Source organism: Ctenopharyngodon idella, chromosome 21 (assembly GCF_019924925.1).
Source record: "Ctenopharyngodon idella isolate HZGC_01 chromosome 21, HZGC01, whole genome shotgun sequence".
Lineage (NCBI taxonomy): Eukaryota > Metazoa > Chordata > Actinopteri > Cypriniformes > Xenocyprididae > Ctenopharyngodon > Ctenopharyngodon idella.
This window is the reverse complement of record NC_067240.1, coordinates 12,477,103-12,489,528: the sequence shown is the minus strand read 5'-3', so window position 1 is coordinate 12,489,528 and position 12,426 is coordinate 12,477,103. Positions and strand designations below refer to the sequence as shown.

General features: G+C 38.7%; 1 protein-coding gene across 4 annotated transcripts in view; it reads right to left on the bottom strand.

The window, feature by feature from the left end:
- The window catches only part of tnksa (tankyrase, TRF1-interacting ankyrin-related ADP-ribose polymerase a), a 103,438-nt gene extending 91,160 nt beyond the window's left edge, over positions 1-12,278 (bottom strand). For 2 of the 4 annotated variants that reach the window (XM_051877696.1, XM_051877697.1), the window contains exons 1-3: positions 11,778-12,277; positions 10,265-10,489; positions 416-511 (exon numbers count right to left, since the gene is read on the bottom strand). In XM_051877696.1, coding sequence (XP_051733656.1) covers positions 416-511; positions 10,265-10,489; positions 11,778-12,234 — 778 coding nt within the window. In that variant the 5' untranslated portion in view covers positions 12,235-12,277. Of the gene's footprint in view, positions 1-415; positions 512-10,264; positions 10,490-11,777 lie in introns of all 4 variants that reach the window. The other 2 variants (XM_051877698.1, XM_051877699.1) reach the window with 2 other exon arrangements.
- Between the last annotated feature and the right edge of the window lie 148 nt (positions 12,279-12,426).

Sequence of the window (12,426 nt, the reverse complement as noted above, 5' to 3'; positions counted from 1 at the left end):
TCCATGTAACAAGAAGAATGAGTAAAAATCGTTAATTTACATATAATGAACATTGTAACAATACAAAGCAGGTTAAAACGGGCATTAAATGAAACGCATTAAAATCCTCACAATGTAGCTTAACTTTAAAATCATTACAAATATAATATTCAATAGTCACCCATCCCTACTAGAGAGAGAGCACGCAGGCAGAGAAGCGCTCAAGGACAACAACAGTCTCACTTTACACAAACACACTTAACGTGAAGATACAAATGCATAACAATGCTGCTCCATTTCAAAGCTGTGTAGACACAGTATCAGAGTATCAGACAAGAACAAACTGCAAACGTTCAAAGACAAAAACACTGATAAAAAAGAAGAAAAAGACAGATAGAAAGATTGGGAATGGAGAACATGAGGTTGCTGCACTCACCGGTGAGAACAGCTTTAGCGGACGGGTCAGCCAGGTCCAGGGCAGACTTGCCGTCGGTGTTGCGGATGTTGGGATCAGCACCGTGCTGGAGCAGAACTGTGCAGGGGAAACACAAGCAGTATCGTAACTCAGGCAGACAGAGGCTGCTGCTGGGGCCGTTCGCACCGCTGACTGGGAGCGCTTGCCTCGGCATGGTGCAGACATAAACACACATCGCGCACCAGCGCACCAGGAGCAGCAGCGAAAACAGCCCGCACGGAAAAACACACACTGCAGTGAGATGGGGGGGAAAAGCCCATGTTACTGAGAGAGAGTCCGACTCCAGGCATGTGACGGGAACTCGGGTATGAGAGTGGAATATCAAAGCATGTCTTCCGATCCTCTCCACAGCCTTCTGAGAGAAAGGAACAGAGGCGACGAGAGCCGTTCGCCGGCGCTCTGCTATTGATACCCAAGTAACGCAGAGCACCTAGAGCGAGTAGCATCTATCAACTGTCTCCAATCCTCTTCTCTCTCTCTCTCTGTACAACAACATACGCGTGTACACAGGCTAACGTACCCGTCCCCTCCCTCTGCCCACCCTTCCATTTCACTACCCTCCTCAGTAACACTTCCACACATCTCTCGCTCCCTACAATTCATCACACAGATCTGTGGCATCAGAGATTAATTACACAGAATACTTCGTAAAAACGGGCATTTCCATTGCTTCAAATCATAGGGAACGTCCAGGAGTTTGGTACTAATGATGTGCAAAACTACATGATTTCAAAATTAACTAGTCGACTAATCAGTCTTCAGGAAAACTTGCATAATTAGGCTGATTTGGGTTCACCTGGAACAAATTATTGATCTATTTGTGAAGGGACAATTCACTGTAATTTGACGCATTTCCAAAACAGTGATCTTAAGGGGTGAATTCACTCAAAAAATGAAAATTGTGTCATCATTTGCATCACCGTCATGTCATTACAAACCTGTACTTTCTACTGCAAAACACAAAAGAAGATATTTTGAATTAGGTTGGTAGCCAAACAGTTTTGGAAACCATTTGGTGACTTTCACTGTATGAAGACAACACCCAAGTGTCGCAGCTAAATATACAAACACATATAAGAAAAAATATTATACATTGTAGGGCTGGCCAATATGGCCAAAAAAAAAAACAGAGATATGATATATATCTCAATATTTTCAACTTTTTTCTATTTGGATAAAAAAAAAAAAAAAAAAAAAATTGTATTTATTTCAAAAAAATTATTTCACATCCTGCCCAATGTTGTCCTACAATGTTCATATTGAAGACTATGAAAACAAACATAGTCAATGTAACCATGTAGGCTACATATACATATTACATGCATTCTAACATTCTAACAAGATTAAAATTAAAATAAAAACACATTATAGCAGAAATTAACTAAACTAAAATTTAAAAGTAAATAAAAACAAAAGCACAAACTAACATTCACTCATCTGAGCTTAATAATTATTTTAGCCTTATGATTACCCCATTACAATAGTCACTTTACGGTTAATACTATCATAATACACTTACTTGTAGGTTTAAAAGTCTACATATGGCACATTTAATGTCCAACAACAAATATTTTAGAAAAAAATGTAGCTATATTTTAGAGTTCCTATTCTATTGCGCTCCATCTGTTTGGTGGCATCGCTCGGTCACTGAAATCTGTGAAGTTTAGCGGAGACTCGCTTGCCTAAGGCTCCACTCCTGACAGCAAAATGGAAATTTTGCAAGACTTACTAACATTTACAGATGGAGAATATACCTGTGAAATGTAAGTTATGCACTGAGGCAAACGCCACATCTCAAACACATTAAAGAGCATCTGATGGGGCAAGCAGCTTTAAACTATGTGTGTTTACTGTATTTTACAAGTTATTTTAAAGCTCTCAAGTCTAGGACAAATTTGATTACGCACTTTCCGTGCAGCAGCTCACTCTGTGTCCTTTGCCATTTTTTAGATGCGCTCAACTACTATATATCAATATAAACTGTATTGCCTCTTCCTATATTGTTTAGAAAAATATTGATATTGTACAAACTCAATATATTGCCCATCCCTAATACATTGTAAAATAAATAAATTAGTTGACCTCACTAATCAATGTCTCGGTTGTTGTACAATTTGTCAACCATCATAGCCTATCTTCTCTGAAAGAAAAAAAGATTCTATAACTGCAAGCTAATTACAGCACATTTTAATATATATATATATATATATACACAGCACATAAATATATATTTTTTTAAATCTCACCAACCTCAAATTTTTGAACGATAATGTTGTTGATTACCATCATGTTGGGACCGACTAATACAACAAAGCATTTGCTTTACAAGAAAGCTGTTCTCAAAACACTACAGTGTCAAATCTTTAAAGCCTGTGAAAGAAACAAGTGAAAGAATTCTGGCAAAAAAGCTTGTAACTAAAAAAAGAAGAGCACTTGTGTTGCGTGAGTATGATTGTATTGCTATTGCTATGCCGGTGACTCATAGGTCATCCATTTCTCATCAGAAAAACACAGTTTTGACAAGCATTAAACCAGTGTGAAATACACCACTGCATCAAGGGAGGACTAGGGGTTTGATGCGGAAAAATGCGGGATGAGGAAAAAGGTTTAGCTAAGTGGGAAGATACAGCTACCATCAGCCCTCTCAGTCAAATTAATATGCACTAAAGGCCCCACAGAGACCACATTTGCATACACTGGTGTCATGAAAGCTCTTGAGCAGTGGGCTACCATGGGGCGGGTGGGCACAGAGGCTTGGGATGTGTTGGAAGCATGGCGGTGATGGGGTGATTAAAATTCGCTGGCGTGCTTATACCAGCTTGCATATCCATCAGGCGACAGGCATCGAGGGGACATTTAAGTAACCTCCGTTCTGCGGGCGGTCCCACTCCCTATGAGACACCATCTACGTTGTTGGCATGCTTATACATTCTGGAGGGTCAATAACACAATGCCAGTGTTTCCCATACATTAATTTATTTGTGGCAGCCGCCACAAATAGATTTCAGTGCTTCACATTCATGAACTAGACTGTGCCGCCCCGAAAATATATTTAAACATCTCATTATAACATAAAAGGTCTTTAATGTCATGTTAAAGTCGCCATCCTGGCTCTCCCAAGCTTTATAATGGCAGTAAATAGAGGATGAGATTTTGAAGCCCAAAATAGTGCATCCATCCATCATAAAAGATACCACGCGGTACGTGATATAAGAGAAGAGGAGCTTGAGTTTGTTGCCCAGCCCTATTTGTTCGAACACCAAGAGGTGTCAAAGCTTACATTGTGTAAGGGGTTACTCTTTTGACGCAAGTCGACGTGCGTATGGCCGTCTGCCGGAAGCCAGTTATTTAAGTTTTTAAAGTTTTAAATATGGCTATTTTTCTTACACAAACGCATTGCTTTGCTTCAGAAGGCCTTTTTTAACCCCCGGAGCCACGTGGTTCTCTTTTATGATGGATGGATGCACTTTTTTGGGCTTCAAAATATATGTCTGCATGATACACATGTTCAAGTACAAAAATTATAATAAAGAAAAGAGCTTGATTGAGTAGCTTAGCAAATTTTAATCAAAATAAATTGTCATGTGGTGGAACTAACATGCAGAAATATAAATATAAAACAAAAAAAATAGAGAGAGCACGAGAGAGCGGGGGGGGGGGGGGGGGGGGGTCGGGACCCTGCAGACCCTGTATAACTTTGTGTCAAGATAAATAAGACTATAATAACATTAATAAGACTTTGTGTCTTAAATTAGAAGATAATTTGACTTCATGACTTAAAATGTTGTTTGGTGCAACTCCCAAAATCATATTGATATTTATGAATTAATAATTCATGATATATGGGGGAAAAAAAACTTTCAACATGAAAAATAAAATAATGATTAAGATGTGTACTCTCACATTTGTTCAATATGTATGAAAATAGTGTTTACTTTTTACATGATCGCTGCACCATTTGACATTTTTAAAGTCATCAGATTGAAACTTTCCTTCAAAAAAGAGTCTAAAAGTTTTTCAATACCATATAACAACAAAAAGTACATTTTAAGAATGTGGTACATGTGCTTTAAACTACAGACTTTTTTCTTTTCTTTATCACAGACAATCTTACATGTCACTACCCCTGAAATAAACAAGCAAAAACGCATGTCCAAAATACAAAGGAAAGGGCCAAAGAACCAACTACCTACAGTTGGTCATAAGGACCTTCTGAATAAACAACGGCCACGGAATGCGTAGTAATTGGTGGTTGGAGTGTGATCAGCAGAGTAGGGTAATTATGGCCGAACACTAAGAGGGCTGATTAACTGAGAGCTTCAGAGAGAACACGGGTGCTTGGGTTAATGCATAACCATGTACAAATCCCTGCTGTTCTAACAGGATTCAGAGAGGCTCAGATACACACACATATATCAGATACAGCCATCTCTGCAAGCTGCGTTCATTAAATTCTCGACATACTTAGACAACAGTGAAAATGCCCATTAGTGCCAAGTGAAATCATTAGCAATTTGATAAACCCAGATGGGAATGGAAGAAACGATGTGCGGGGCTCGCAAACACACACACAGGCATGCACACATATTATACGAGATTGAAGGCATGCGCTAGGGACGTTCATGATTAATCGATTTATTGATCATTATTTTTATCCCTTGCGTGCACAATAATGGTTAACTGCATTGGAAAATAGGAGTGGACAGCTATGAGAGTGGCTATGAAAGTGTGGAGTTTAAACTTGTTCACCTAGTAGAAAAGGAGCGAGATGGAGAGGTAAAAAAAAAAAAAAAAAAAAGTTAAACCTGCTGTCACCATTACCGTCATCCATCTTTGAGGCAAAGAATGACGGCACGACCTCTAATTTCAAACTGCACCCCTGCAGCTTTAGGTTGATGGGCACAAAAATTAATGAGTGGAGACCAGCAGCAATCCTAATTAGCAGAGGGGATGCTAATTATTTATTCATTATGAACAAAGGGCAGAGGTGATGACACTTGTTGGGTGCAGAAAGGATGAAGATCTGGGAAAAAAGCTTGTATTCATGAAATAATCTAAAGGGACAAAACTAGCCTAGTGCTGTTTATTATTTTTGTCAATCTATTTTTTGTGAGGCGAGCTTTTAGATTTGAAAAAAAAGAAACATTTTTCATCAACAATATAATTTTGCTTGGACTAGCAAATGCACATATAACAAGAGAAGTGTCACATAATTATCAAGGAATATATTTTTTGTCTTTACTATCATATTTGAGCACACACACTGTGGCTGGATGATATGACCAAAAATCAAAATTTCGATTAATTGAACATTTCACCTCGATTACAATTAATGAACGATTATTTTTTATTTTTTTAGCTTTGTTTTTTTGGGGTGCCCTCATAGAGCACTGACAAGATTTGTACTGTAAATATGCTTGACTATTAAAGATGGGATAAAATGACTTGAATCACTTGAATGTCCAAACTGGCAAGCCTTAAAACACATAGAATTGACAAAGTTTAGTGAAGATGCAAGTGAAAGACTTCACTTCGGGGCTCATCGGACTGTCTGTGTGTGTTGACTCGGAGTTTGAGTTCGCCTCCGTATTGCTTCCATGCTGCTGACTGGACTGAGTGTCACGTGACTACACGCGGTTGTATGTTTTTAAGGGGAAAAACAGGATTAAAAAACCTTGGTTAGAGGTTCTGAATTTCGGTTTAGATTATTTTGATTAATTGTCCAGCCCTAACACACACACAAACACACACACATATATTTGACCACACACACACTGTGTGTGTTCAAATATGATAGTAAAGAACATAATTAATCAGAACATTATGGGGCAGCAGTAACGTTTACAAGTGACAGCATATCTAAAAACTTTGACACAAATACAAACAAAAATACTTAACATTCATAAACGTCCATTAAAAGCCGTGCTTGCAGAGGTTCTGCTGGACCCTCTTCATCATTACTGCTATCTGGGTTTGGGCTCAAATTGATACGGCAATATTCACGCCATTATTTACATTTCCACCGAAGCAAAGACCGGACTTTGACCAAAGCACATGCGACGTTTGCCCGTAATGGTAAGGGGCGTGCCGTTTCCTGACAACGTGAATCATGACAGCGTATTCCAGACAGCGAATCACAATACACAGGGCCAGCTAACCAATCTCAGTCCATTGCGTATTTCTGAGGGAGGGGCTTCATAGAACCAGGAACTCAACAGAGCGTTTTTAGGAGAAGGGAAACAGCGGTGCAGAATAAAGGTAAAATATATGAAAAATACAGCGTTAAAAAAGCATTAAGGCATGTTAAACTGCACACCATAAACACAATCAAGCCTAGAAAAAAAAAAAAAAAACAGTGAACCTAACCCCAACCCTAAAGTAAGTACATGTACTTAATTAATTTGGTTTAGGGTTAGTTGCATGTAATAGAGTACCTCAGAGATGACGTGTTAGCATTTTTTGGACTTCCGGTTCCATCGCCCTAAAGTCTATGGGTTTTTTAAATGGGTTTTTGCTAAATCGCCTGAAATAATGTCTGTGGTTAACAAAGCCTCTAAATATTTTCACGTTTTGATCTATGACATAAGACACACCAGTTATAACCCGCTTGTGATTTTTTTAAACCTTTATTATGTCTTAAAAACGGCGGTTGCTAACAAGTTGCTAAAAGGGACTCCTTCTTTTGGCGGGGACTTTAGACGTCATCATGACAAACAGGACATTTGGACAGCATTTCTCATAAAAAAGTGGATAAGTATTCATACACAGCGCAGATCATAATCAGCAAGCATATTTTTAAATAAAGTTGTTTTCTAAATAAAGTTTGAGGAAGCTTGGTGGTGGTGTCGTTGATCCTCGACCATGGTGTGTGCTGTAGTCCGTTTATAGCCTACTGTTAGCTTTTTATATCTGACGACTTTATTTAGGCTTCAAAATGTATAAATGTTGTGTTAACTTGTAAAGATTATCCTGATAGACAAAACGTGTAAGTGTCATAACCCTTTGTTAAACACAGAGCTTATTTTTTGCAATTTTCCAAAAGTCTATGGGAAAAATGCATAGGCTTTCGATTGAGGGAACCCGTGCGCCGCTAACTTCCAGGGCTGGCCTACAAAAACACGTCATCTCTGAGGTACTCTAGTATGACTAATTTATGGTTATTAATATAGTAAATACATGTAACGTGTAACAAGGACACATTAAAGGGGTGGTTCAATGCGATTTCACTTTTTTAACTTTAGTTAGTGTGTAATGTTGCTGCTTGAGCATAAACAGTGTCTGCAAAGTTACAGCGCTGAAAGTTTAATGCAAACTGAGATATTGTCTTTTAAAGTTATGGCAGTTTAATGCCTACAAAAACAACCGGTTTGGACTACAACAAGCTTCTTCCCGGGTTGGTGACATCATAAACCCTGCAAAGCATGCCCCCGGGAACACGCAACAAAGTGGGCGAGGCCATGTCGCGCAACATAATGAAAGCGGAAGAGTTATGTACACCAGACGCGAGCGATGCGACGTGTCAAAAGATAATAGAACCCGTTATAATCTGTGATATTTTCTACACTGGATGCGGCACTGAAGACAGCTTCCAGAATCTACACGAGTTCAATGCTGGATTTGCACAAAGGCTTTTACTGAAAGATGTAGCAGTTCCCACTTTAAAAGCAGAAGCTGCTGTTTATTGGCTTCAAACTGTAAGTACGTTTTATTGTTTGTACATGTATTAACTTTTTAAATTTTAAAAGTATAGTTCTGTTGCTATTTTTGGTTGCATCAAGGACGTAAACAAAGACCAACGCGTTTTTGCTTCGCTAGCCAGTTCAAACTAAATTCAAATCCATACTTCTCCAACAAACGCCAACAAACTTCTATGTTCATAGACAAACAGTTGTTCATGCAATAAATTAAATGCTACCTTTACAAAAATGCTACTACTCAGTCATGTATTCAGCTACAGTAAAGCTTTAATCAGGATAAAACTGTATATTGAAAGCTAACAAACAGCAGTGACAGCATATCTAAACACTTTGACACAAATACAAAATGAAATACCACTCATAAACATCCTTTAAAAGCCGCGATTGCAGAGGTTCTGCCTGACCCTCTTCATCTGGGTCTGATTCGGGCTCAATTTGATACAGCAATATAGACGCCATTATTTACATTTCGCCTAAGGGATTAATAATAATAAAGTTTATCAAATAAAAATATTCAAAAGCGGTGCAGCAGAATGCTAAAACGTGACCTGTGCGAACTAGCCTTTTTGTAGTAATAGAATATAATCAAATCCACATGGAATTAAACACATTTTCTGGTATGTTCAAACATCCTAGTAATGCTAAATGTTTCTTTTCGTATTTTAGTCACGGGCTCTATCTAAAACCAACCAAGCCTGAGGATTAAGAACAATTAGGGCGTCAACCTGAGACGACGGCAACAATCGAGACATTGAACAGAGGTTGCCTAGGCTAGTACACAATAAAACAATGGGCAAAAACAAGCCACCTGCAACAGCATATCACTACAATTTGAACTTTCTTTCTTCTAAGGTTTATGTTGTGATCAATATTGAATATGAAATACCTCAAGGACAGAAGTTTTATTTCCTGCATGGGCTACTCCTGAATCCTGACTGATCTACAAAAATGAGAGGTCTACTTGTACATGGAATGATTCAGCTGGTCTCTCCAAAATAATTTTTCCTGATGAACAAGTACAAAGATAAAAGGCAGAGAACATCTACTTCAATCTTTTCAGATTGAAAGATGTGAAATTACATACGTGTCCTCAGGCCTCTGAATTCTCCCTGAGATTGCACAGATAATTCTTATCGCAGAGTTTTTAAATTGGAATTTCTCCCATTTAATTGGATTATGCTAAAAATGTAGCAAGTGGGCACTCTGGATAAGATTGCCACAAGCAGTAGACTACTTTTTGAACAAAATCAGAGAAAACGTATAAAAAAAATATATAATTGCAATACAATTTAAAGTATCCTTTTCATTTTAGAAACAAAGTCAGACACAAATCCGTAGGCTAATAACTTGAAACACAGACTGGGAAGCACATCAAGCAGATTATTCCATGATCTTCCCATTGTGATGTGGGAAACAGAAAACTAAAATGTTGAATGACATTCCATCGCAACAATATTGGCCCTCTTCACCCCTCAGATGCAATGTTAAATTTCTCATGAATACCAAGCAGTAAAGAACTGATTAATGACTGAGCACTGTGTAATAGCGTCAGTCACCGCAGCTAATCAAGAAGAATGCCACATGATTAACCCTTATTGAGAACTGTTCCTCAGGCAAAACACAGGAAAAATTAAAGTCATACATCTTCAGAATTCACTAAGGAGAGATTGTACCATTCCTCTCCTCAATCTACAGAGCTAACACGTCCCCCAACTGAAACAAACCAGCACACTCTCCTTGTGAAACACGCTTGAAGTTGCACAAGCCAACTTTTTGGACAATATACACTTTTAAAAATAAAGGTTCCAAAAAGAGGTTTTCAGAGTGCTAGCATAGAATTATCATTTTTGGTTCCCCAAAGAACCAGTGAACAGTTCTTAAAAGAACAGTTCTTTTCTTAGTGTGAAGACTTTTTTTTGTTTGTTTAAATCAAACATCTATAAAGAACTTCAACAACTATATAAACTTTTTTCACTATAAAGAACCTTTTGTGCAATGGATGTTAAAGGTTCTTCATTGTACCATAGATGCCAAATACTTTTATACTGAACCTTTATTTTCAACAGTAAACCATGGCAATCAATGTAAAAGAGACACAAGAAGAGGTACTTACCGATGCATACATCAATTTTACCCTTAATGGCAGCTTCATGGAGGGGAGTGTAATTCCAGTTGTCTCTGGAATTGGAATCAGCTCCTTGACAAAGTAGCAAGCTGACCACCTCAGCGTGACCGAAGGAACAGGCGTTGTGCAACGGGATCAAACCTCCATCGTCTCGCGCGTGTACATTCGCCCCCGTCTGCAGGAGATGCTCCACAACGTCTTTCCTTCCAAAACCTGTGAGACAAAAATATCATTTAATCAAGGTCTTTTATCTTTACAAGGTTTACAACATGCTTATCAGTCAAGCCTACCAAGAAAAGCGCGTTTCAACAGAAAAAAACAAAACAAAAAAAAACAACAACTTTATTTTGGTTTGGCATGTTAAGACTGAGAAGAATTCTACAGGATAGAAATAAACCGGTTTCTTGCAATAGACCATAATGACGATTAATACGTGTGTACAAGGATTATTCAATAATTTTGAGTAAATACATGCAATATAAGTGCCTTAAAGAGGCAGATTCCCTTAATAATATGCCTGTCCTCACAAGAAATGTATTTGTGCACATATAGAGGAAACACATTTCGGAAATAACACTGGTGTAACTGAATCACCCCATGAAATGGCTTGGCAAGTGCAGTTTTCTTGTCTGTGTGGACATATTTCCTCCTCCAACAGGAAGTTGGGGTGAGACATATCAAATGGATCTTCTATTTGTTTTTAAAAAGCCTCTAAACAAGCACACGTGGAATAAAATCCACGAAACCCCAATTGTGAGTGTATGGAGTATTTAAAGAAGACATCCAGCCATTTGTGATTACTGGATAAAGATTTTAAAAATCATTCTGTAGAGACTGCACTCACAAACTGCAATTTCTAGCTGAGCAAAAATAAAAAATGAATATAGATTTTTTTTTTAAGAGGTTTCAAAATTGTATTATTTTACAAACAGTTTTAAAATTTACTTATATTCCCAACAGTGAACAATGATGAAATAATGATGTATTTGACAATTAGCTTATTATTATTATTATTATTATTAATGTTTCTTCTGTACAAAATACTACTACATTTAGGTATTTACGGCTTTTGGCAGCTCTGGAAATTTACAATTAACACGCGAGGGTCCGGTTTCACTTTATCGTACTATTAGGTGAATCAAAGTGAACATTAATTTTGAACACTGAAGGACAAATTATAACTTTATTACGATATTTATTACTATTATAGATCATCTCCTGGTGTACTACGGTTTATTCAGTCTGTATGCTGAACTTTATTCACTTTCGGGCAGCGCATCAAACGAAAACAAACACGAGCAGACAGATATAGCTTTCAGAGTGGTTAACTTTCTACTAGATGTTACATAATTGCCCTGTTGGCCAACTTGGCCAAACTCTACATTATTCCCCTTGTCCCCGTTTCCTTTGAACTCCATTTTACTGTTTATTTAGCGACCTAAACCTTCTACCTGGCTGCTTTCCAGGTATAGTTCGCAAACATTTATATATTTGTATTTACCTGCAGCGAAGTGAAGCGGGGTGGACTTGCGTCCAGCCATGTCCTTAGCGTTTACATTGACCGAATCCACCAGCTTCTTCACCCGAGACACGTCCCCATTCCTGCAGGCCTCAAACAGCTCCCTAAAAGCCCCACTCGTCCCGCAGCCGCTGCCTCCAGGACTGGCACTACCGGAGTCGGGAGTGGAGCCCGCACTACTGCCCCCGCCGGTGGTAGACGAGCTAGTGCTGCTCGAGCTAGAGCTGCTGCTGCTGCTGCTGGTGCTGAGTAGCGGAGCGGGGATTTCAACAGTGATCTCCGGTTCCCTGATGCTCTCCGCTTCCCCACCAACTGCAGAGCAGCCGGTGTCGGTGGGTGATTCCAGAGGCGTGAGGGGACAGGAATCGGGTCTTGGTGGGGAGGATAAGTTTTGTTGTTGTTGCTGCTGCTGCTGGGAAGTGCGACGAGACGTCGCCATTTTCGCACACAAATCCCCCTCTGGCAGTGAAAATAGTCGGGGAGAACTTCCGGGAAGTGTCAAGATAAAACTTCCGCTTTCAAATGATCTTAACGGATCATAAATTAAATTTTCAGCTCTGTGAATTATTACCATGGTAACCACAGTTTCCGCCAATATAGATCAGGGGTAGTTTGGTTGGTATCATAATAA